We start from the raw sequence: 23,462 nt of genomic DNA on the forward strand, positions 1-23,462 counted from the left end.
TGAGCGGCTCGGTACGGCGGCGGCGGTCACGTGTTGTTTTGCTCTTTAGTTGGGGCACTCGGTGCGCGATGTGTTACTTACGGCGAAACTCCCGCCAGCGCCGGCAGCAGCCGCGGCGGCACCAGCAGCAGCAGCAGCGAGCGGGGAGCGGCAGCGCCGGTATCCCAGCCGGGGAGGACGCCGGGCGGCCGCCGGTAGCATCCGCTGCCTAAGAAGCGGCGGAGGATCCCGCCGCGGCTCCGGGTAGCCGCGCTTTTCCTCCGGAGGGATAACTTTATTTTACCGGCTTTCTCCTTTTTCTATATTTATTTTTAATTTTTTGTCGTCCCCCCCCTCTCCGGCGGCGCCCGGTCCCTAGCCCCGTTCGGCGGCAGCGAGAGGAGCCGGGCGGCGCTCCCGGCGCGGGGTCGGGGATGGCGAGCCCCGCCGTGCTGGGGCTGCTGCCCCCCCTGAGCTCCCCGCCCGGCCCCAACCTGAACAACAACAACAACAACAACCAGGGCGTGAGGAAGTGCGGGTACCTGCGCAAGCAGAAGCACGGCCACAAGCGCTTCTTCGTCCTGCGGGGCCCCGGCGGCGGCGGCGGGGAGGAGGCGGGGGGCGCCCGGCTGGAGTACTACGAGAGCGAGAAGAAATGGAGGAACAAGTCCGGGGCGCCCAAGCGGGTGATCGCCCTGGACTCCTGCCTCAACATCAACAAGCGGGCGGACGCCAAGCACAAGTACCTCATCGCCCTCTACACCAAGGACGAGTACTTCGCCGTGGCGGCCGAGAACGAGCAGGAGCAGGAGGGCTGGTACCGGGCTCTCACCGACCTGCTCAACGAGGGCAAGGCGGCCTGCCAGGGGTCCCCCCACCGCCACCTCGCCTCCCCCTTCTCCGCCTCCTGCAGCGCGGCCGCCGCCTCCCTGGCCGCCGCCGGCGAGGACCTCAACTACGGGCTGATCACCCCGGCCGCCGCTGCCTACCGGGAGGTCTGGCAGGTGACGCTGAAGCCCAAGGGCTTGGGGCAGAGCAAAAACCTCACCGGCGTCCACCGGCTCTGCCTCTCGGCCCGCACCATCGGCTTCGTGCGCCTCAACTGCGAGCTGCCCTCGGTCACGCTGCAGCTGATGAACATCCGCCGCTGCGGCCACTCCGACAGCTTCTTCTTCATCGAGGTGGGGCGCTCGGCGGCCACCGGCCCCGGCGAGCTCTGGATGCAGGCGGACGACTCGGTGGTGGCCCAGAACATCCACGAGACCATCCTGGAGGCCATGAAGGCGCTGAAGGAGCTGTCCGAGTTCCGGCCCCGCAGCAAGAGCCAGTCCTCCTCCTCATCTTCCTCGGGGGGTGCCGGCGGGCCCGGTGCCGGCGGCGGCGCCTCCGCCACTCACCCCATCACCGTGCCCGGCCGCCGGCACCACCACCTCGTCAACCTGCCTCCCAGCCAGACCGGCCTCCTCCGCCGCTCCCGCACCGACAGCCTGGCCGCCGCCGCCGGCACCAAGTGCACGCCGTGCCGGGTGCGGACGGCCAGCGAGGGCGACGGCTGCCGGGTGGGCTCGGTGGCCGGCAGCCCCATGAGCCCGGGCCCCGTGCGGACCCCCCTCAGCCGCTCGCACACGCTCAGCTGCGGCGGCGGCGGGGGGGGCCGGCAGGTGGGGAAGCTGCTGCCGGTGCTGGCCGGCGGCGGCGGCCTGCAGAGCAGCCGCTCCATGTCCATGCCCGCCTCCCACTCGCCCCCCTCCGCCACCAGCCCCATCAGCCTCTCCTCCAGCAGCGGCCTCGGCTCCGAGCCTGCCCACCCGCACCACCCCCAGCGCCCGTCCAGCGGCAGCGCCTCCGTCTCCGGCTCCCCCAGCGACGCCGGCTTCATGTCTTTTGACGAGTACGGCTCCAGCCCGGGCGGCGACCTGCGGCCCTTCTCCTCCTCTTCCACCGCCAGCAACCGCAGCAACACCCCCGAGTCGGTTGCCGAGACCCCCCCGGTGCGGGACCCCGGGGGCGCCACCGACCTCTACGGCTACATGGCGATGGAGCGGCCCCCGAGCGGCCGCCTCTGCTACCGGCCCTGCCCCGACGCCGGGGCGGACAGGGGCCATCGGAAGCGGACCTACTCCCTGACCACCCCGTGCCGGCAGCGGCCCGCCCCGCCGCAGGTCTCCTCCGCCTCCCTCGACGAGTACACGCTGATGCGCGCCACCTTCGCCGGCAGCGCCGGCCGCCTCTTCCCCTCCTGCCAAGCCGGGGCTTCCCCCAAAGTCACCTACACCCCCTACCCCGAGGACTACGGGGACATCGAGATCGGCTCCCACCGCAGCTCTGGCAGCAGCAGTACCAACCTAGGGCCGCCGGCGTTGGGGGGGGGAGGAGGAGGAGGAGGAGGAGGAGGAGGAGGAGGAGGAGGAGGAGGAGGAGGAGGAGGAGGAGGAGGAGGAGGAGGAGGAGGAGGAGGAGGAGGGGGAGATGATGACGGCTACATGCCCATGACCCCCGGCGTGGCCGCAGCCTTAGGGCAGGGAAGCCGGGGGGGCCCTGACTACATGCCCATGAGCCCCACCAGCGTGTCGGCCCCCAAGCAGATCCTGCAGCCCCGGGCTGGGGTGGGTGGCGGGTCCCCCGGGAACGGGAGCAGCTACAAGACTAGCTCACCCGGGGAGAGTTCCCCTGACGATAGCGGGTACATGCGGATGTGGTGTGGCTCCAAGCTCTCCGTGGAGAGCTCAGACGGGAGGCTGAGTAACGGCGACTATATCAACATGTCCCCCCGGGACCCCCAGCATGGGCCCCAGGCTCCCTCCCTCACCCCTCCAGACTTCTTTTTCGCCCCTTCGGGGCACGGGTCCAGCGAGCCCCCCAAGCCCGGCTGCTATTCGTACAGCTCCTTACCCCGCTCCTACAAGAGCCAGGGCCTGGCAAAGGACAGTGACCAGTACGTCTTCATGAACTCCCCGGGGAAGATGATCCCGGAGGAGGCGGTGTGCGGGGCGGGCCAGTCGCCCACCGGCACCTTCGCCCCCTCCAGCCACACGGTGCCTTCGCCCCTGCGGCACAGCCGGACCGAGAGCTTCCTGAGCCAGCGGTGCCAGCGGGTGGCCCGGCCCAGCCGCCTCTCTTTGGAGACCTTGCGGACGATGCTGCCCAGCATGAACGAGCACCCTCTGCCGCCCGAGCCCAAGAGCCCTGGCGAATACATCAACATCGATTTTGGGGATGCTGCCATCTATTCTCCCCCCTCCCTGCCCGCCGACAGCCCGGCTTCCTCCCTGGGCTCGGGCACGGGGCAGAGGCGCTCCCCTCTCTCTGACTACATGAACATTGACTTCGGGTCACAGTCGCCCTCCCAGTCGGGCACGGTCTCGGTGGGCTCCCTGGAAGCTCTCTCACCAGGCTCTTCCTCCAGCACCAGCCAGCCTGATGGACGCTACCTGAAGGCGGCTGTGGGGGTGGCTTGTTCGTCCAGCCCCTCCGATGGTGGGGATTACACCGAGATGACCTTTGGCATGGCCACCACTCCACCCCAACCCATCGTTCAGAAGCCAGAAAGTGCCCGGGTCACCAGCCCCACGGCTGGGGTGAAGAGGCTCACCCTCTCTGGGGTGGAGGCTTTCATTCTCTCCAGCCCCCCACCAGACCCAAACCGGGGGGCCAAGGTCATCCGGGCAGATCCCCAGGGGCGCAGGAGGCACAGCTCGGAAACTTTCTCCTCCACCACCACTGTGACCCCCGTGTCCCCCTCCTTCGCACACAACCCCAAAAGGCACAACTCAGCCTCGGTGGAGAACGTGTCCCTCAGGAAAAGCGAAGGCCTGGAGGAGGAGCAGGGTAGCAGCCCCATGTGCCGGGAGACCTCGGCTGGCTTCCAGAATGGCCTCAACTACATCGCCATTGACGTGGTGGACGGCACCCTGGCGAACTGTGACAAAGCCAGGTCAAAAGCCAGGCATGTCCTGAACGGGGGCATCAACGGGGTGGAGATGAGCGCCTATGCCAGCATAGACTTTCTGTCTCACAACCTGAAAGAAGCGAGTGCTGTGAAAGGTGAGTAGCTACGTCTGACAGTGCCTGCCGCGCGTGTTTGTGCTTAGTGCTTGTTTCTCACCACGGGGTTGTGTTTTGTCAGATAGAGCGGTGTCCCTCCTTGCTTTCTTAAAAAGCTCTTTTTTTCCCAATGCATCCTGTAATAAACAGTCCTGGAGGAACTCGCTGGATCTTTGTATGAGGGGAAAAAAGTTTAATTTTGTGATACAGTTTTTTCCACGTTCGAATTCTACTGTGCTATTATTATGAGAGTATACTTCTGGGTACCCCAACAGAAGCTAAAGTTTACACAGTTACTATGTTTGGGCTGTACTTGAGCGTTTTCTTATGTAAGATTTTGGAAAGTGTTTGGAAAATGTGACCAAAATAGTTTATGTTAATGCAGCTTCTGAATACTATTTAAAAATGTAAAATGATTGAGTTAAAAAACAGGATTGTTGGACTGAGCACATCAGATTACAAAAAAATCCTTGGCTCTCTAGCTGGGAAGGTCAATCATACCAAAATGAGAAGGATAAATTTAATATCTTGGTTTTGAAATATCTTATCTCTTGCAAAAGTTTAGCAGTAAATCATGGTGAGCGTGGAATGTGAATTTAAAAAAAAAAAAAAATTAAATAAATAAAATAAAATTCCTTCCAGAAATCACTATATGCATGAGCTGTTGCATGTTGTATTGCACATTTCACTTCAAGGCCCACCCTGTGGTGGTGTGTAACTACGTTCCAGCTGGCGGCTCGGTCCCAGCGTGGATGACCAGTTGGTTGGTCGGCTCGCAAAGGCTGGGTGTTCAAAGACAAAAGCCGAGCGAAGAAATCTGAAACTTCGGCTGAGAGGGGAATTTTGGGCTTTAATTATGTAGCTGTTCCTTTGTTGGGGTGCTGGTTAGGCTGTTTTGAAAGGGAAAAAAAAAAATAAGAAGCGATGTGTCATGTGTCGTGGTATCCGTCCCTCCATCCCCCCACACCTCCCCATAGTAACCCGCCTCCTCTTAGGAAATGGGAGTTGGAACCCAACTGGGGGCTGCCTGAGGAGGGCACAGGACAGCCAGCCTGTCAAGGATTAAAAGTTAATGATGAGGCACTGTAGGGATTCTCTTTGCTCTTGAATTTATGCAAGGCATGGTGCTCTAAACCCCTGCGCGTACCTAGCTGTGATATATGTTTATGAGTCTAGCCAGGTGAAGTGACGTACCGCGTAGAGGTAGTTGTTTGGAGGTGAATAATAGTTTCTTCTGCGTTCACGGCGCTGATAGAGCTCATCAATAATACGCAAACAGCGACAGTTTCCAAGAGCCGCCTGCAGGGTTATGTTGTTTTTTTTTTTTTCTTCTTCTGTTTTCTTAGTAGCTGGTCGATTTTGAAGAAGAAAATATTTTCTCTTTTGATAGGAAGTGTACGGGAAGATGGAAAAGATGAGAGAGCCGCCGTTTGCAGAGCGTGCTCTGAACCTAATTAAGAGGAGAGGATTGTTGAAGGCGGTGTGAGAGTTTGGAAGGATGAACGCCAGTTCCCAGGGACTGGGAGGGTGTTATTTGCCTGTTGCTGTTGGTTTTTTGCTGGGGGCCATGGTGAGGGTCCTGGCCACAGGGTTTTTTTCACAGAATTGAGGTTGGTTTTGGGTTTTTTTTTGTTGTTTTTTTTTGTTGTTGTTTGGTTGTTTGGGTTTTTGTTTGTTTTATTTTGCTTTGTTTGTTTGTTTGTTTTTTTCTTGAGCCACCTACAGCCCCAACTGCGACCCAAGCCCCACGTTGGGAAAGAGCTATTTCCACAACATTCCCCAAACTGCTGACCCTGGAGAAGGGGGGGATGGAGGCGGGGGGGCAGGGGGAGGGGAATGGGCACCAGTTACCGAGAAAACCTGGACTGGATGGGAGCGCAGTCACCATCCGGGCAAAAAGCAGGGATGAAAGAGCAGATAAGAGCAGATAAGCAGGGGGCACCGACTGCTGGCCTTCCCATCCAGTGAACAGAAGGATAATGCAATAAACAGAGCGGTGTTAATTTGGTGCAGGGCGTACGGAGGAGAGGGTTCACTTCTGCTGTATATTTGTCAAAGGGTGGTTATAGGCTCGCCTTATTTTAATATTTACCTGCACGCCTATCTTGGTTTTTTTCCCCTTTTCCCCTAAGCTTTTTAAATGCAAACCACGTGGGAAGAAGTGGTGCGGGGAAGCCTGGTTGAGATTTACTTTCTCTGTAGGAGGCGAGGTTGTCTTCTCCACCATCCCAGCTCCCATCCCTGAGCAGCAGGCACACCTGATGGGTGTACACAAGGCTTGGAGGGGGGGCAATGTAGCCAACATCAGGCCAAGGCGGTAGGGGAAAACCTCCCAGGAGCATCATCAATCAGCAGCATGCAGGATTAGGTACCAAAAATGAGGTTTCAGGTTAATTGCACTCGTGGCAGGCAAACTGGAAAAGCCATAGCATGGGGAAGGGGAACTAGATCACAAAGGACTTTGTGTAACTTGAATCGAGTCGTTAACTCTTGCAAATTTCCTAGTTTCTCTTTTGGTTTTCATTGGGATTTCGCACCAAAGTTGGTTTATGGAAGGACTTCTCCCCCTTTTTAAAAGGTTCACCAAGTGTTGTGTCAGTGTATTTGAATTTCAAACGTTGTGATTTGGGAGACTACCAAGAATTTCAGGTTTTACAGAGAAACACGTAGGCAATTTAAAGAAAACTCTGTTTTGAGCATAAGCAAGATTATTTTAACACAGTTGTAATTCAGGTACAGTTGAGAGAATCTAATTTTGTGAAAATTAATGGTTTGCACAAGAGATAGCTTATATATAATCAGCATTGTTTACTTAGTTGTTTGAAAACAAGACTTGAAAAAAGTGCAACTATATTAGCAAAGTGAGAAGCTTTACTTCTTCAAAGCTGCTTCAAAAACCGAGAGAGGTTTCTAGCAGTTTTAAAACAATGGAGTATCCACATGTATTTAGTATTTAGAACAGGAGGATCTCAGAGATACAGGGTATACAAACAAGCTCCTTGTAATTACCATCACAGTAAATTAATATTTCGATTTGTGTAAAATACATGTAAAAAAAACCAGTTTTAATTTTTCCTGGAGGTCTGTAGCAGTAAATGTGTTTCCTTATGGATGAGTGTTCTGAGGGAAATGATTTGTGTCATTTCAAGGTGGCAGGTTTTCATGTGTAGCTTGTCTCTCTGCTGTCAGTAACTTGCCTCTGCTGTAGGGAGTGCTGTGCTTTTGGAAATCCCTGTCCATATTATTATCCTGTTGTGTCAAGAGTGAGTGAGTGCATCCTCAACTGCTGTCAAAACCAAGAAATTTAAAGGTTGCTTGAAATTACCGGTCCATTTAGTTTTAGTGTGTTCTGAAAGTGTGCAAATATTTAAGAATGGAAGGAACGATTGCCTTCATCTGATGTAAAGTGTAAATAAAATGATACTGTTACTGGTTGGCTAAAACTTGTTACTTGCCTTTGTTCTTAAATGATGATTGCTGTTTTGCTTAAAAATGTATGAACTGTGTATGGTGTTCGTTATTTATGGAGACATTTACACTATTTTTTCTCATATAGTGTAAATTATTTATTTCAATATATTTATTACAGATTATACCCAATAATGATGTGACTTTTTATGGTGGATCGTAGTTCTGTTGAAGTCAAATGGGAGTTTTGTCTCTATTTTGGGGGGGAGTGTTAAGATTTCACTCTTTCTGTGTAATCCTGAGATTCTTAAGTAAAATTCCCATTAAATTTAGTGGGTGTGTAATAGGGAATTTTGCTTAATTGAAAACACCAGACTTGGGTGTGTTATCTTCAATTTTGTTTTCTTTTCCGTTAACAAAATGCTCTGTAACTTGTAAATGTTTCTAGTAGTTGGTCTAGTTTTTCAGAATTGAACAGATACTATGTGTAATGGTGCAAAAAAACCTCTGTAATGCATCTACTTAAGATCGTAATAAGGTGATTTTTTTGATAATAATGACCCCCCCCACCTTGTCAGTTCGCTCTTATTTTTGTGAGGGTTTTATGATTGCACCTAAACAATAAAAAGTCCATCTTAAGAAGTCTCTTCCTGTGTCTTTCTAATGACATTTTAGCTTACTGAAGACATAACCCTTATTTACTTTTTCTTTGGGATTACTTTGCCCAACGAATTTTATTATTAAGGTTTTTTCCCCCTCTCCAATGTGCCAACTGCCATAAAGTTTTGGTTCTCCAAGCAGCATGAGAATGTTTAATTGTCTCCTTAAGAAAACTTGTATTAATTTTAAAATGACTTCTTAGAAGTATTAAAAGAACTATATGCTGTGTTACAAATCCATACATCTTTCCATGTTTTTTTGGAATAAACTACTAGTAATTAGAGTCTCTTACTGCTAAGTTCTGTGAGAACATCAAAATGACCAGCAGAAAGAGCTGAACTGCTTCTAATACCTTATATAGTTTGATTATTTTTTTAACTTCTTATGCTTAGAATTAAAAAATCTGAGGTTTTATTTTACAACCTCTGGAAATTTACTTCTTGTCTCTCAAGACCAAAGTGGTTAGGTCTGAACCTAGCAGCGCCACCCGTGTAACACAAAATGTAAACTGAAGTTATCTAAGATTAAATGAAGCCTTTGATATTTTAAATTATGTTGATTATACGGATGTCAGCTTTCTACAAGCAGATAGAATATTAAAATGCGTAACATCTATTAGACTTTTATTTTGCTTTATACTTCAAATTATGTTTAGCTATACTGCTCATAGAAAGAATGTCATGGTTACTTTGAGTCATTTAAGATAAATTGTTATAGACCAAGTTGAATGGTGGGTTTGTTCTAAAATGAACCAGTACAGTCATTGCTCAAGGCAGAGGAAATGCTTAGGTTGATGATTGCTTCTGATTACTTGATTTCTTTCAAGATAGCTACAGAGACTAACGTTCGCTTGTAAGTAAAATGGATAAAGGAATGTTTGAACAGAAAGAGTCTTAGGACATGTTTTATATGGTGTTTTTTTTATAAGGAGAGAGTAACATGGGTTTCTTTACACTTGATTTACTATTATTTTTAAATAGCATTAATTACACTGGAATGCTGAAGTGGTTTAGAAGTTGAAACACAGCAAGCATCCACAGAAAAATTAAGCTAGAGTTAGTGTGTTTAATCTAACTTCCCCCCCTATACAGCAGTTAAATGGCAACACGGGTACATGCAGGTATTTTCTGTTTATATCAGATTTTCTCTAAAGCACCATGAATGTGTTTCTTTTTAAAGTAATAAACACATAAAGAAAAGGCTATATCTGGGGTTGGTTGTTTTCTTTTCCCAAGTTGTTGAGGTGTGGTATGCTTTTGTACTGGTCCTCCATATGTTTTCTGTTTGTGTGTAGGTGTTGTATATTAGTCATCATGTACTTCATCAGAGTTTGTGGAAGTTTTAACATTTCGTTGGCACAGTGTGTGTAACAGCAATTTAAAGTGAGTATAGTGACCGATTTGATAAATTAGGGCATGTAATTATGAGGGTTTCACAACTCTCTATTGTGTTGTAGTTACTTACAATGTTTGCTTAGAAGAGGTCTGTGTATACAGGAAATCAGTAGCATCCCTTGAGTTTCTAGAAGACGGTGTAGTGACCCCAAAGTTCAGATGTGTTTTGTTTGTGTCTCTGTTGTCTGGCACGTAGTTATTTTTGAAGTTCTTGTGTGTATGTATGTAGGGGGTCAAGAGCAACAGCCTTGAAAAGCCAAGTTGAGCTGAGTAGTCCCCTCGCTGCCCGTTGTTGAAAAGGCTGATTTTCCTCCCCCAGCCTTTCCAAAGGAAAACTTTTTCTTGGTCTTTTTACACTTGTGTTTGTCTTGACTGCCTTTAGCTATCCAGCCATGTGGGCATCTTGGGTTAGTGGGTCCACTGGGCGCTCTCGAGAGCTAGCAGCAGTAAAGAGAGCCAGGAAGGGTGACTGCTGCCTTTATAACTTGCATTTAAAGGATTTGCATTTTGAAAGTAGCAGGAATTTTTCCCTTCATATGTGTCAGCTATAGAGGAAACCAGGAGTACTGGTTTATATTCCGTTTGCAGTCTCCACACTAATTTAGCTAGGATGAATCCCCTAAGTTTTTAGTGTTTGTAGTTAAAGCGAGCTTTTAAGGCTTAGGTATTATAAGCCTGATCCAAACCACAGAGAAATCAATGTAAAGGTTGCTCACATCTTTAGAGGCTCACCTGAAAAATGCACTTGATGAAGTGTTAAAGTGCTAACACACATAGTACCATTTGGGGCTCGCTTAAAGACAGCAGTAGTGTGTAATCTCTGAGTTGCCAGTCAGACAGCAATGAATAACTTTCACAAGGAACAGGTATGATCACAGCAGCTGTTGTGGTAAGCCCATGCACGTTTGCATGGAGTTATGCTGTCGCTTGGTAGCTGAGGTGAGAAATGGGCCACTGAACTAGCACTGCTTAGGAAAGATGTTCAATCTGACTGTGAGAGATCCTTTTGGAAATTGATTTAAAGACCAAAGGCAATACTAGGAGTTCTGTTAATATCCAGGCAGTTTTTACATTCAAAAACTTTTTTGTCAGAAAGGATGTTCTCAATTTTTTATCAGTCATGATGGCCCACAATTGTGTGTAGCAGTATCAAAAATAGTAATTAAAAAAAAAATACCCAGTTCTTGTGCACAGTGAAGGGCAATACACTTTGGAAAAAAGGTACATTGCAGGTTAACAGTAGGGAAATACTTTCCAAAGTAAACCTTTTTGATACTAGGTACTACAGTAGATTTTTGTTTGTTTTCAAATCCAGATTTACCTGTGTCAGTTAAATAAAAGTTATATTAGAGTGCGGTGGGGTTTTGTTTGGTGGTATTGTTTGTTGTTGTTTTGTTTTTGTTTCTGTTTTTTTTTTTAATCTCAGTAAATAAATCAAAGAAGTAGTTAACAGAAAAAAAATTAAGAAAAAAACCAAACGCAAGCCCCAGACCTAAGCCCCCCACTTCTGCTGGTAACATCTATATTGCGGAAGAGTAATGCAATTGGTTGATTCCATAGATTAGGAATGATTCAGGGTTTTGTTTACATTATTTGTCAATCTCTTCAGCATCCTAGAGGAGAACACTTCCTTCCTGGCAGATGGCAGCCCCAGGGCCATGCACCTGCCATTACAAGCACTACGCACTAGTAATCTACCCCAGCATCGCTGTTGACAAGAGGCTAATGATTGGAGACTGTCTGCCTGACAGCCTAAACAAAATAGGAACGTATTTGTCCTTCAGCGAGGGTCTGAGAGATCTTAGGAAGGACAATCAGGGCGGTATACTGAAGAATCATAATGGAATTTAATTTAGACCTCTTTGGTAGTGTTTGCAGTGCAAGCCACTTCGAAGATAATGATGCTGCAGAAAGCGAACGATGGCTCAAAGAAGGGATTTTCTGTTTCTCCAGCGGAGCGATAGCTGACTTCCTATTTAACAGCTCTGTGTGGAAGGAAAGAAGGCTTTGCGTGATTTAGCTGGCCGTGCCACAGTCCTCTGCAGCAGCATCTGCCCTGGCTGGAGGCAGGGGGTTGGATGTAATTCCTCTGTCTTGGGCTGGTAAATGGGGCCAAAACGGTGTTAGAAAGTCAGAATGTCCCTTTAATTGTTGGAGTGGTGTGTTTTGGTGCTTGCATAATGCATTCCTGTTTCAGTCATTTGATTTGTAATATTATATGTTTTTATTATGTCATTAGACCGGGATCTCTTATTTTATCTCTTGTTCATTCCTCTTGCGCGTTTATGTGTGTTTGCTTTTCTTGTTTGAGTGAGCGTGGGCGACGTTTCTAGGGGATGCTACCCAAGGCGAGGGTATCTTTGAAGTAGGCCAGGATGTTCTTTGCTAAATTTAAAAACTACCCAAATATTACCCAGAGTTTGTAGAGTATTAAGCAGGATTACATGACGCACGGATTAGGCATTGTCGAGCAGCTTGTTTTTGTTTGAAGGGGTCAGAAATGGAGGCACTGGGGCTTTACTGTAATGCCAAAATAGCAAACTTGCTGATATCAGAAACAGTAGAGAACAGGGGAGAATTTTCCAAGCTTTTCCAGGTGATGGTTTAGTAAAATTTGTTTGATACGTGCCATGATGATGACTATAAGGTGTGAAACTCATTGTTTCGTTTGATCTCAGTTTCCAAATCTGTTTCACAGACAGTTTAAAGTCGATTGAGAACAGCACTGTAAGTGTGACTTGAGGCAGAGGACTTTGCTCCTTTTCAGTCAAAGACAAATCAATAAATCATTCCAGTAACAGTGGGAAAATCATGTCAATGAAATAAGATCTAAGCAGTTTTAGATTTGTCCTCCCAGGTAGTTTATTATTTAAGAACAGTGTTTAAGACAGCCCTAATGTCTAGTTTAACACCTCTTTAAATTGGGTATCATTGTCAAACTAATGTATGGAATGAGAATTTGGAAGATTTTTTTTTTCTTTGTATCTAGGCTTTTGCTTACTTAACTCTTACATAGGAGACAGAGTGGTGTTGAGCAGTTGCTCGAGAGCAAAGAAACAGTAATGATGCTGGTCTAGTGCACCTTCACTGATGGAGATAACTCCCTGTAGTCTGTTACTTACTATAATTGATAATGCTAGATTTTAGCATTATTTAAAAATAATAATAATAATAGAATTGACAGATGGATGCAAACCTCATCAGTTTTCTAGTTAATGCAAAACCCCTTTACATCACCAGATTGACTGCTTCACCTACCGTGGTCTTTCCAGTACTTGAATTATTGAGAAGTTACAATGTGAATTTCCTTCTGTAGTCTTTTTACCAGTTTCTCTTGTACTGTTTGGTTTTTTTTTTGTTGTTGTTGTTTTTCCCTAAAAGTCCTGTGAATGGCTTTAGTTTACTTTAAAAGGCAGACCAAGTGTTAGGTGATGTGTCTAACCAATATTTTCCCTGGTAGCCAGAAAAGACTTCTTGCAAGGGAATGATGAGATTTGGATCTGAAAGGTGGAGGTAAAGTTCTTCTGTAAGGCAGTTGCACTCAGCTGTGTTGTAACATCATTCCTTTTTACAGCATAAACATTTAGAAAAGTTTATAGGAGGGTGGATTGCATCTTTTGCAACAGGTTTCAGTCTTGAGCAATTATTTCTGCCAAAATTAATGAAATGAAACTATAGTAACATCTAGCATAACAAAAAGAAAAGTTATGCTTTTGTTGTAACGATCTTGCGTAGAAACTATTGATAAAGACTTGTGATGGTGGAACTCTGAAAAGCCACCTGATAATAAAACAATTTATAACTAATTAGTTTTGATATAGCATAAAATGTTGAACACGTATATTTGGATTTGGAATCACATTTGTATAACGATGCAAGGGTACATAATTCACTTTGTGGTGAAGTTACAGAATTAGTGCTTGTGACTTTAACAGTAGTTACAGAGAAATGGCTGTGTTGAGGAGCATTAGGTATAAACATGTATATATGATCCTGAGGCACAGAATACTTGAGAGAATTGGCCATAAACTGAAAATGGTTAGTATTTATGACTTCATAATCCCAATAGTCTAGCAGTTACTCTCACAAATACTGGTGAAAGATTTTAACATGCTCCAATGAGTGCTAGGATAACAGCTATTTCTTTTGGCTATCTACAGAAAGGTAACTTACACGGTTCTGTTTTAATCTTTAAATGTCAGATGAAAATCCTGCCAAGATAAGCTTTTAACTTTAACCATAACTGGTGTATTTTTAAATAAATAGTAGATTGCATGGGTTCTAAATAAATAAATTGATAGTACTCAGTTGTTGAATGTTAGCCAAAAAGGATGATTTCCAGATACAAATGCACCAATGTATTTCAGCACTGTAAGTGATTTCTGGTCCAGGTCCTCTCATTATTTTTTTTTCTGTTAATATGAATATTCAAGTGACAGTAAACTAAAAGCTTTGTAAGATATGGTGACATGAGATAGTCCATCTGTTATTTAAAAAAAAAAAAAAATCAGAACTTGGTAGCAGTGAAATAGCTGGACTTTTTTGTTATTGATTTTTAGTAGAATTAGAATTCAGCCCTCAGGAGATAAACTGATGGACTTTTATTTTAATAAATGTATACTTGACTGTGCTAGGAAGTCGAAACAATAGATTTAGATCTTGCAGCTTGAGTGAGCACAGTCACACTGGTGTGCCTGAATGCAGAGGGAGCTGGTCTGTGCTGTCAATGAGCTATGTAGGATGTTTAGAGACCATGCTACTGTTTGATGGAGTCATTGCAAGAAGTCGTTTAGAGAATCTTCTGTGAGTCTGAATTATTCCTTAAGTCTTGAGTCTACTTTAGTGGTTACTAACACGGGAAGCGTTAACTTGCCATTCTATTAAGAAAAAATACTGCAACTTTTTCTATTCCTCTCATTCCTTAGTAGATGTTTTCTGTTTTCTTTGTAGTCATGGACTGGCTGTTGTTGCTTTCACAAGGTGATAACATTTCAATCATGCTATTTTCAAAAGTAAATTGAGAATTATTTACATGATATTTTTGGTCACGTACGTTGAGGCTTGTATTCTACTTGTATGTGCCAAAGTAAATACCTGTATTGATTTTTACTAATAATTTCCATATTGTTACAGTGCAGCTTGCTCCATTTCCTTAATTAAGCATAGAAAAGAGCAGAATGATGAAGGGTGGGGTTTTGTTTGTTTGTTTGTTTTGGTTTTTTTAAGGGAAAAAAAAAAAAGGTGCTGGGACTTCAGAATGTGTACCTGGGAAATAGTGAGCTCTTTTGAGGACTGATGTGCAGGAGACAACTTCACACTCTCTGCTCTGAGCGGAATGAAGTGTATACATCTTGTCCTTAGTCAAGTATCTTAGCTCTGAAGAAGTTCTTAGTATTTCCTGTTAGTTTACTTTAGATCCCAGCGCCTTTATCAGGCACTGATTTTTTTGCTTGTCTTCTTGAGGCATTTTCCCATACATTTTGCAAAGGGCTACATGAGCAGCTGACTCTTTTTCATTCCACTTTGGAGGCAGAGTTCTATTAAGTTCTGCTGAAGCTGGCAAAACAGTAGACAAATAAGTCTTTTATTGAAGCTGTATGATAAATTTATTCTTTGCCATGTTTTAATTTTTTTTTTTATTCATGTAAACCCATTATTTTATTGGACTGGGAAATGGGTTTCTCTTACTCACTGGCATAGCTGTGTTTCTGTGCATATGGTGCATATCTTATTAAGATCTTCATTTTGCTTCTGTGGTCAATGAAACATTTTGCCTTTTGGTATGTTCCAAAGTATATTAACTTGTTAGTTGCATAAGATGCAAGCAAAGCAAATTCTTACTCGGAAGAAGGGAATAAAGTGTATATGATACATAAAAGTCTGTTGTCTCATCAGTTAAAAAAAGCACCATTCTAAAAAAAATTATATTTGGTAATTGTCAGTTAATCCAGGAGCAGGACACACTTGTCCAAATTCCATGATTTAGTTGAGGAAAAACATTGGAAATAAGTGGTACCCGCATTAGTACAGGATATAGTATAGGAGGGCTATGACTGTAATTGTTGGAATGAACAGCATTGCCATCTGTCTTTTGAGTCTGAAATTCTGTTTCTTCATTGGATCAGATGCTACCAGAGTTTTGGGTTTTTTCCTAGTATGTGTGTTTGTCTCAGGGTATACGGTGGCACCTTTCTTAAACTTCTCCTCTGCTTCTGTAATGTGGTAACTTTTAATGTGACAGAGGTTTCCAAGATTCTTCGTAGGAGCCATGAGATATTAATAGGGAGGCTTGGAACCATTTCTATTCTTTCTCATGGATTGCCTTAGGTCCCTTTTGGGGCCATTTTTGACCACAATATCTTTCTGGAATAGTAATAATTAATTAGTTCAACTAACATTTTCAATGTACTTTAATTAATAATAGCTACTGGAAATAAGGACCTCTGATACAGTATAAAGTAGTCTGTGGATGGTAATTTGGAAAGCTGTAATGTGGAGGAACCAGTCTTTTACAGCCTGTTCTTGTTGGGTTTATTTTGTATGTGTTTTCTGGAAATGGTTAAGTGATTTTGCCCAAGTCTTTTCCCTGCTGTATAGGAAATTGTATCTGTGGTCTCTTGTCTCAAACATAGATTGAATCTGGTTTTTGGGCTTTGGGTTTGTTTTTTGGTTTTTTTTTGACTTGAGAGACTTTTTTCATGGCAGTTGGGGAGGCTGAAGCATCAAAGTGGAAGGCACTGTCAAAATTGTGCCTTTTATTAGTGCCTCAGGTTGGTTGGTTTTTCTTCCTTGTAAACAGGCCTCTTGTGATTGCTGCAGAAAAGTTTTGGTAGGATGGTTTAGTACAGACAAGATGGGATTATTTGCAAGTCGAGGGAGGATATTCCAGAGGAGGACATTTATCTGTGTTTTTCCTAACAGGTCTTGTGGAATTTAGCTGTGCCGAGCTTCTGTTTTGGTCTAATGGACACAAGAGTATGATTAAAAGGCAGAAATATCTTCATCTAAGGCCACAGGATGACCACAGGACTTCAAAATCTTAGGGGCTTTAATGTAGGTGTTCTGAGTGAAGCTGCTTAATGCCTTCTGTGTTGCATATTCCAGATCAGATGTCTCCAGTATGTCCTAGGGCTCCATGTTCCTGTTTTAGATTTCCACATAGATGGTGTTTTTTTAAAAATATAGTCATTGTTCTTGTGCTTTATGTAGAACTGAGAGGTTTGGCCCAGTCTGTAGACACCTCATTTGCACGTTATTAGGAGTCTACCGAAACAGTCCTCTTGAAATAAGGATCTGGCTTCCATAAGTAGTTGCTGGAAGGATACAGGTGTCTTTTAAGTATTGAAGAGGCTGGTCCAAGCCAGACTTGGAGGTTGGCACAAACCTGTCTTCCCTGACTACAGAGGGAGCCTATATGCTTGGCATAAATGGAACATCTAACTTCCAGAGGTCTGTGGCTTGTGAGATCAAACTTGCTGTGTGGAGTCTATTTTAAGCAGAAGGACTTGAAATGAGACTGATAGTCATACGTGGATTAGCTGGCATAGCTAAGTATTCCTGCCCGACCTGGACTGTACTCTAGTTAGTTGATGATGTATTGTACTTGTTCAGTAAATGTGAAATTAAAAGGGATTTGTGTTTTCTCTAGCTACGCAGCTGCTTCACTGTTGGCTGAGTGCTTCTCAATATATTTCCTGGTCAATCACAATATGTGAAATATGCAACGGTATCAGGGCCTTAGCACTTGGAAGCAAACTTGGGCTTTAAAGGCGCAGATGCCTCGGGGGGAAATACTGGTATTTTGCAAAGTATTTATTCATGCTCATTGTCTGTGATCTGTTCTTCACAGAGCGTCCTTCGAGAATAGCATCTTAGTTTTATAAGTCTCATCTATTGCATGGTATCCTACAGGAATCTATAGTTCCTTCATATGACCTCCTGAAGTGTTTATCACAGCTATTGGAGATGTCCAAAGCAGCTTTAAAGAGCTGGGATGCTGGCAATGGGAGAAAATATAGGCAGGTCTTTATGTACTGGAAAGGCTTCCTGGAGGAGAATTCTCTGCTGAGCATCGTGGGACTACAGCTGAACTCCTTAAGTGTCCCATCTTAGGTGACAAGATGGTTTTTAATCCATTTTATAGAAGCAGTCCTGGCAGCATAATACAATTTCAAAAAGATGACCGTCTCAGTATATAGTCATGTGATTAGATATGCTGCTATAAGTCAATTGCATTTTTCAAAAATACTAAACGAGGTATCAGCAAACCTTGTTACGAAAATTGAGTGTTATTGGTTGCTTATAAACATATTTACCTGGCAACAAATCAGGGTAGCCATAAAACAGAACAAAACAAAGGCACCCATGTGAGAGCACTTGGGAGGCGGGGAAAAACAGGACTGATAAAACAGTAGAGTACAGTTCTGTTTGTGTAAATATTTACCGAGAGCTTTAGTAATTACAGAAGAAATTTGCTTGGAGTTAGTAATATTGCACATAAATGATGTGCATCACTTGGTTTCTGCAGTAAATGGATGGGTAGGATCCAACGTGTGTCCAGTGTATCTGGGAACAATCCCATTCATTCAGTACAATCTGTTTCTTGCTTGAGAAAGAAAGTAAAATATGAGTAAGACAGAGAAGTTAATTATTCTATATACTTCCTGCTATCACAAGTTAGTTTATGACCAACTTCCAGGGTTTAAACTGGTGTTCTCAGAAGATAAACTTTAACCGCCAAAAGGACTTTTCTAAACAGTTTGCTAAGCTTTTTGACTCTGCTTTCAAGTGGAATATCAGTCAGCCTTCAGGAGTGATATGTGGATGGTATTTATGATGTCCATGTGACAAAAATACTTCCTCTCCTTTCGTGTCTTAACATAATACTGGCTTCTGTGTGCAACACAATCCATGTCAAGTTTAGAAAGAAATGCTAATTCATCTCAAGGTTAAATTCCGAGCAGGAAGTTACAGGTGCCCCTGTTTGTTTTAAAAATGCAACATAAAAATCTTTTCTATTTTTCTAGCATCTCTCAGAAATGCATTTGATGCGAGGGAGAACAGAATCCAGTTTGTAAGAAAGAAATCTGAAAGTAACATTCTCTGAGACATCGTTTTACTTTGATTACTGGGGTGTTTGTTTATTGAAGGAATAGTAGGAAATGTCTGCTGGGGGATTGTGTTAGAGAAAGGGTGGCTGTTTTCAAGGAGACTTAGTGGGTGGCTGTAGAGTGGTAAGACTCAAGTGGGCAAAGGTGTTGAAACCAACAGGGACAGGGCACCTTGATAAATCTGTGAATCTGGCTTTCAGACAGTATCCACTGTGCTGAGTGTAGCTGTGGGTTGTGAGCCCGCAGTCCCAAGGAAGTTAATGAGAGCTTGGCTCATGATCGTTAACGAGCTATCTAGGAATACATTTCTAAACATTATCTGGTGAGATGATCATAGCCCCGCTGTGTACCTGAGCAAAGGGTAAGATGGTTTGATCATTCTCTGTGGAGGTATTAGAAAGTATTTGTTTCAGCTCAACTCTTCTGGTTCTGGGCAGGATCTGTCTCCCAAATCCTATGTCTGAACTGCGGGACCAGGACATTTGCCAGGCCCTGGGTTCATAGCATGGACACTCCAGTCACCGTGTGAGTGAGTGGAAGGTGACAGACAAAGGCCCAGGTTTGCATCATCTCCCAACCCCCATCCTGCCCCCTGATGCTCATCTAAGGGGGAGACCCAGCCTCAGGCAGGGAGGGAGTCCCTGAGCACTACAGTGGGTTCTCTGGTGGCTTCCCATAATAGCCTTGCTTACAGCTCAGGACTTCAGGGCTATCGGCACAGCCCACTCACCTGATTTCAGGTGTGGCCATCGTCGTTTCTCAGTATCTTAAATTCAGTCTAAGAAATAGATTTAGGTGGAGGGAAAACAGTCACAATTTATGTCCTTTCCTTTTGTGTTTATAAGGAGTATAGCTGAATACAACAATACACACAGATGATTATAAAATAGCAACTGTAATACACTAGTGAGCAGAAATAGGTCTGTAAATGTTTTTGACCAGTGATAAGCTAAATTTGTCTGGGTATCACAAGCAGAGTAAGCACCAAGATGTCTTGCAAACAAAGGGAAGGAATGTGCTCAGGGGTGGTGTGATGAGGAGTAGCTTGCCCTGCTTGGAGGAAAACCTGCTGCTTAGGCTTGAGCGGCAGCTGGGAGCCGCGTCCCTAACGTGTGACAAGCTGGTCAGGCTGTGCTTTGGTTTTAGCTCCCCCTCATCATGAGAGCTTTGGAAGTGGTCTGGTAGTATGAGGAAGTTCCCCTTTCCACAAGGTTTTGTTGTAATAGCTTTTTCTCACAAATTTAATCTTTCAAATTCTTTTTGCAGTGTTGTTTCCAAGCACTTTTCTGGACTGGTTTTTTTTTTTTTCAGTTCCTTTATGTGTTACTTTTGATAAGTAGTTCCCCTTTTCACAAGGTTTTGTTGTAATAGCTTTTTCTCACAAATTTAATATTTCAAATTCTTTTTGCAGTGTTCTTTCCAAGCACTTTTCTGGACTGTTTTTGTTTTTTTTTTCAGTTCCTTTATGTGTTACTTTTGATAAGTCAAAATCACAATTTTTTTCAATTAATTACTGCAGTTAGTAGAAAAATACATTGTGCCTATGTGCATGAACAGTGCCTGGAACTATAGGCTCCATTAATAGAGGTTTCTAATAACAGCAATATAAAAACCCCAAACTTTACAGAATAATGCTTTTAAAATAAGGAAACTCTGGCCTTATTCATGGAAGTGTTTTACGTTTGTATATAGAAAGTTGAATTAGTAAGTGGAAGTAGTAAAGGAAAAAGGTTAAGCCCTTAACCTGATTTGTGCTACTGTATTAACCACTCTGAACTACTAGACATAGTTTTAAAAGAACAGGGGTAATAACATGTGCAACAAGGTTAATACCTGAAGTGAAAGATGTAGCTGTTTAATGACTCAATAATGATACTTCAAAAGATACAAAACTGAGAAAGTAAACTTGTTGCATTTTCTAAGCAATATTACACAAAACAAATCGGTCATTCTTTCAATGTGAGAAAAAGATTCTAACCTGGTTTCATGGAAAAAAAAAACTCTCTTTCAATTTGGACAACAAACCTCAAAAAAAAAAAAACCCAGAGGAAAACAAATCCTCGTGTAAACATGATTAAAATGAAAATAAATTGTAGGAGCTATTTGTGTAAAATAATGAGAACCTATTAGGAAAGTATGTGTATTATCTTTTTCTCTTCTTTTTTGTCCTACAGAGCAGACTTTAAGTAAATGGCCAAAATAAGGTAGTGACCTCTGTTGAGAAACACTGTACATCTGTGGATGCTTTTTTCCTCTTCTCACAGAGAATTTCTTTTTCTTGCTCTACCATAGTCCATGTACACAGTGCAAGTGATTTCCCATCAAAGTGTTAGAAACCTTTTCAGGTAACACATAGCATAGTTTCTCTTCTCCCAAGAACCCCACAGAAAGTGTTGGCCAGCTGTACAGGGCTTTTCATCCCAGTTTTGTGGGGCTGTATGGAAATACTTGTGCACGCTGTGTTTTGAGCATACTCTCATGGTATAGATAGGAGATGACCATACGGGGGAATCGCAGTTCCTGTTGCTGCATGTCTCAATATATAGAGTAAAGGAAGGACAACGTGTGATCATATATGGACTGTGAGTCTTAACTGTCTGACTTCATCTTTATTGAGGGCATTAAGCTAAGGTGTGGCAGCTTCAGAACCAGCATCATGGAAATCATTCTTCTTGCGCCCTGTAGTTCAGTTGTGAAACTCCAGGCTACAGGCTACTAAAGGTTTCTGTGAGGGGTGGTGTAGTGCAGGAGGTCCTTGATAGGTAAACATGGGAAGTAAGGCTTCAGCTTTATTGAGGGCATTAAGCTAAGGTGTGGCAGCTTCAGAACCAGCATCATGGAAATCATTCTTCTTGCGCCCTGTAGTTCAGTTGTGAAACTCCAGGCTACAGGCTACTAAAGGTTTCTGTGAGGGGTGGTGTAGTGCAGGAGGTCCTTACCCTGTAGTTTAGTTGTGAAACTCCAGGCTACAGCCTACTAAAGGTTTCTTGTGAGGGGTGGTGTAGTGCAGGAGGTCCTTGATAGGTAAATCTTGTCTTGGGTTTTATAGCCTTGCTTAAGCAGCTGCTTTTAACCCACTGTAAGAGAGAAGAAACTGGATTAGACGAGTCTTTAGCCAGCTTCAGTGCAGCTGTTTTGTGCCGTATTGCTCATTTCACTAAATGGCTTTGAGGAGGTTGGGGAGGGGTGGTGTCTTTTCATCATGGAATATGAAGTCTGCAACTGCTTGCCTAGCTTCATCTTTCCCTCACTCCTCTGTTACTGACTGATTCACGCTGACAACAGTGAGAACACAAAAGATTTCTAGAAAAGCATTGTCAGATATTGAATATCATTCTTTAAAATCTTTTTTTCTATCCTACAACCAGGCGCTCAGAGTTTTAAGTGAGGGTGTGACTACAAGAGAAAGCAGTAGGGAAAAGATCACCCTCCTGTGAATGCCAGGTTGTTCCTCTTAGCCCTTCCCCACTTTCGTTTTCTCTCCCTTCACTCCTTATGTCTCTCTTCTGTGAGGAGAAGCATCTGTCTGGACACATCTCCTAACTTGAAAGTCCAAAAGCTGCAGCAGCCAGCTGATTTAGTGTGTGACCATCCAGTTGCATTTAGATGCCAGGTTGGATGCATAAATGAATGTATGTAATGCCAGGGGTGTTTCAGTCTCCTTGGTAAGCAGTCTGAAAGCAGTTTGGAAAACAGGTGGGTAGTTGACTCTGAAAGTTGAGGAGAACCTTGTGCTTTAATACATGTTGCTCCCTGGAAGATAAATGTCTCACTCGAGGATGGAGGAATGCCCCAGTCTCCATAAAGACTTTGTAAATCTGAAACCTCTTTTGGTATTGGGTGCCTAAGCCCTTTTGGCAATGATGGAGGCTTTTGTCAGGCTTTTGTCAGTCAGTCAGTCTTTCAAAGAGTGCCTGGAAGAAGTGGTTCTGTTCCCCTGGCCACAATATTTACATGGCTGACCAGGACTGACCAGCATCCACTACCTTTCTGGCTGAAAAGCAATCTCATTCCTCTTTCTGCCCTCCCCACCCCTAGTGCATCTTAGCCATGTATTCTTTGGTAGAGTGCTCTCATTCTTACTGAAGCTGTTTTCGTGGAATAATTAGATATCCACTGTAATGGAAAGGGAGGGTGAACATGACTTCCCACATCTTACATGAGTCCTTATCCCCGTTCCTATGAATATTTAAATTTTTAATATGAATAATTCTTCAATTTAATCACTGGAAAAGATTGCTTTTTCTCCCAAGTGATACAGAGAGAAAAAGCATGCTTTTAGGCTCTTTGAGAGCATTATAGCATTTTGTGTTCAGGAATGTAGATGGAGATAACCCAATGGCTCAGAAAAAGCTATTGGACTTTGGTATTGGCCACTGGTATCTAGAATGGCAGTCAGGTTCTCTCTTGTGGATCCAACCAGAAGTTTGATTATATTTCCGCCCCTCCAACTGTTACCTGCTTGAAATAGGTCCACCAACATTGATAACATTTCAGTTGGCAGCTGTGTGAGAATATCAAGCTCTACTTACTAGAGCTCTTCTTTCTTGTCAGATCTTGTTGCCTTGTTAATGACTACTGATGTATATTAGAAGAGGGACAGATAGGCCTTTAACATCCCAACTGAGGAAACTTCCCAACAATTGTAAAGGTGTGTAAAAGGATATGATCTCTGCTCCTAAAATGAATACCAGGTCATACACCTCACAGACTTGGAGATCTTTCATAACTCTTATTCATCTCAGCCTAACATGAAATAGGGCAGAAGAATTGTTGCTTAGGAGTGCCCATTTCTTCTCCTTGACTATAAGGAGCTAGAATGACTAGGGTGAGTAGGTCAGAGACGTAGAGATACACACCGGGGGTG

At 44.3% G+C, this 23,462-nt stretch overlaps 1 protein-coding gene across 1 annotated transcript in view; it reads left to right on the forward strand.

The window, feature by feature from the left end:
* Window positions 1-94: 94 nt before the first annotated feature.
* Window positions 95-23,462, forward strand: part of IRS2 (insulin receptor substrate 2) — a 31,920-nt gene continuing 8,552 nt past the window's right edge. Inside the window, exons 1-2 of the mRNA XM_014944200.1 lie at window positions 95-2,316; window positions 2,443-4,023. Of these exons, the coding sequence (XP_014799686.1) occupies window positions 414-2,316; window positions 2,443-4,023 (3,484 nt within the window). The 5' untranslated portion in view covers window positions 95-413. The remainder of the gene's footprint in view (window positions 2,317-2,442; window positions 4,024-23,462) is intronic.

This window comes from Calidris pugnax, unplaced genomic scaffold, assembly GCF_001431845.1.
Source record: "Calidris pugnax isolate Ruff unplaced genomic scaffold, ASM143184v1 scaffold69, whole genome shotgun sequence".
Classification (NCBI taxonomy): Eukaryota; Metazoa; Chordata; class Aves; order Charadriiformes; family Scolopacidae; genus Calidris; species Calidris pugnax.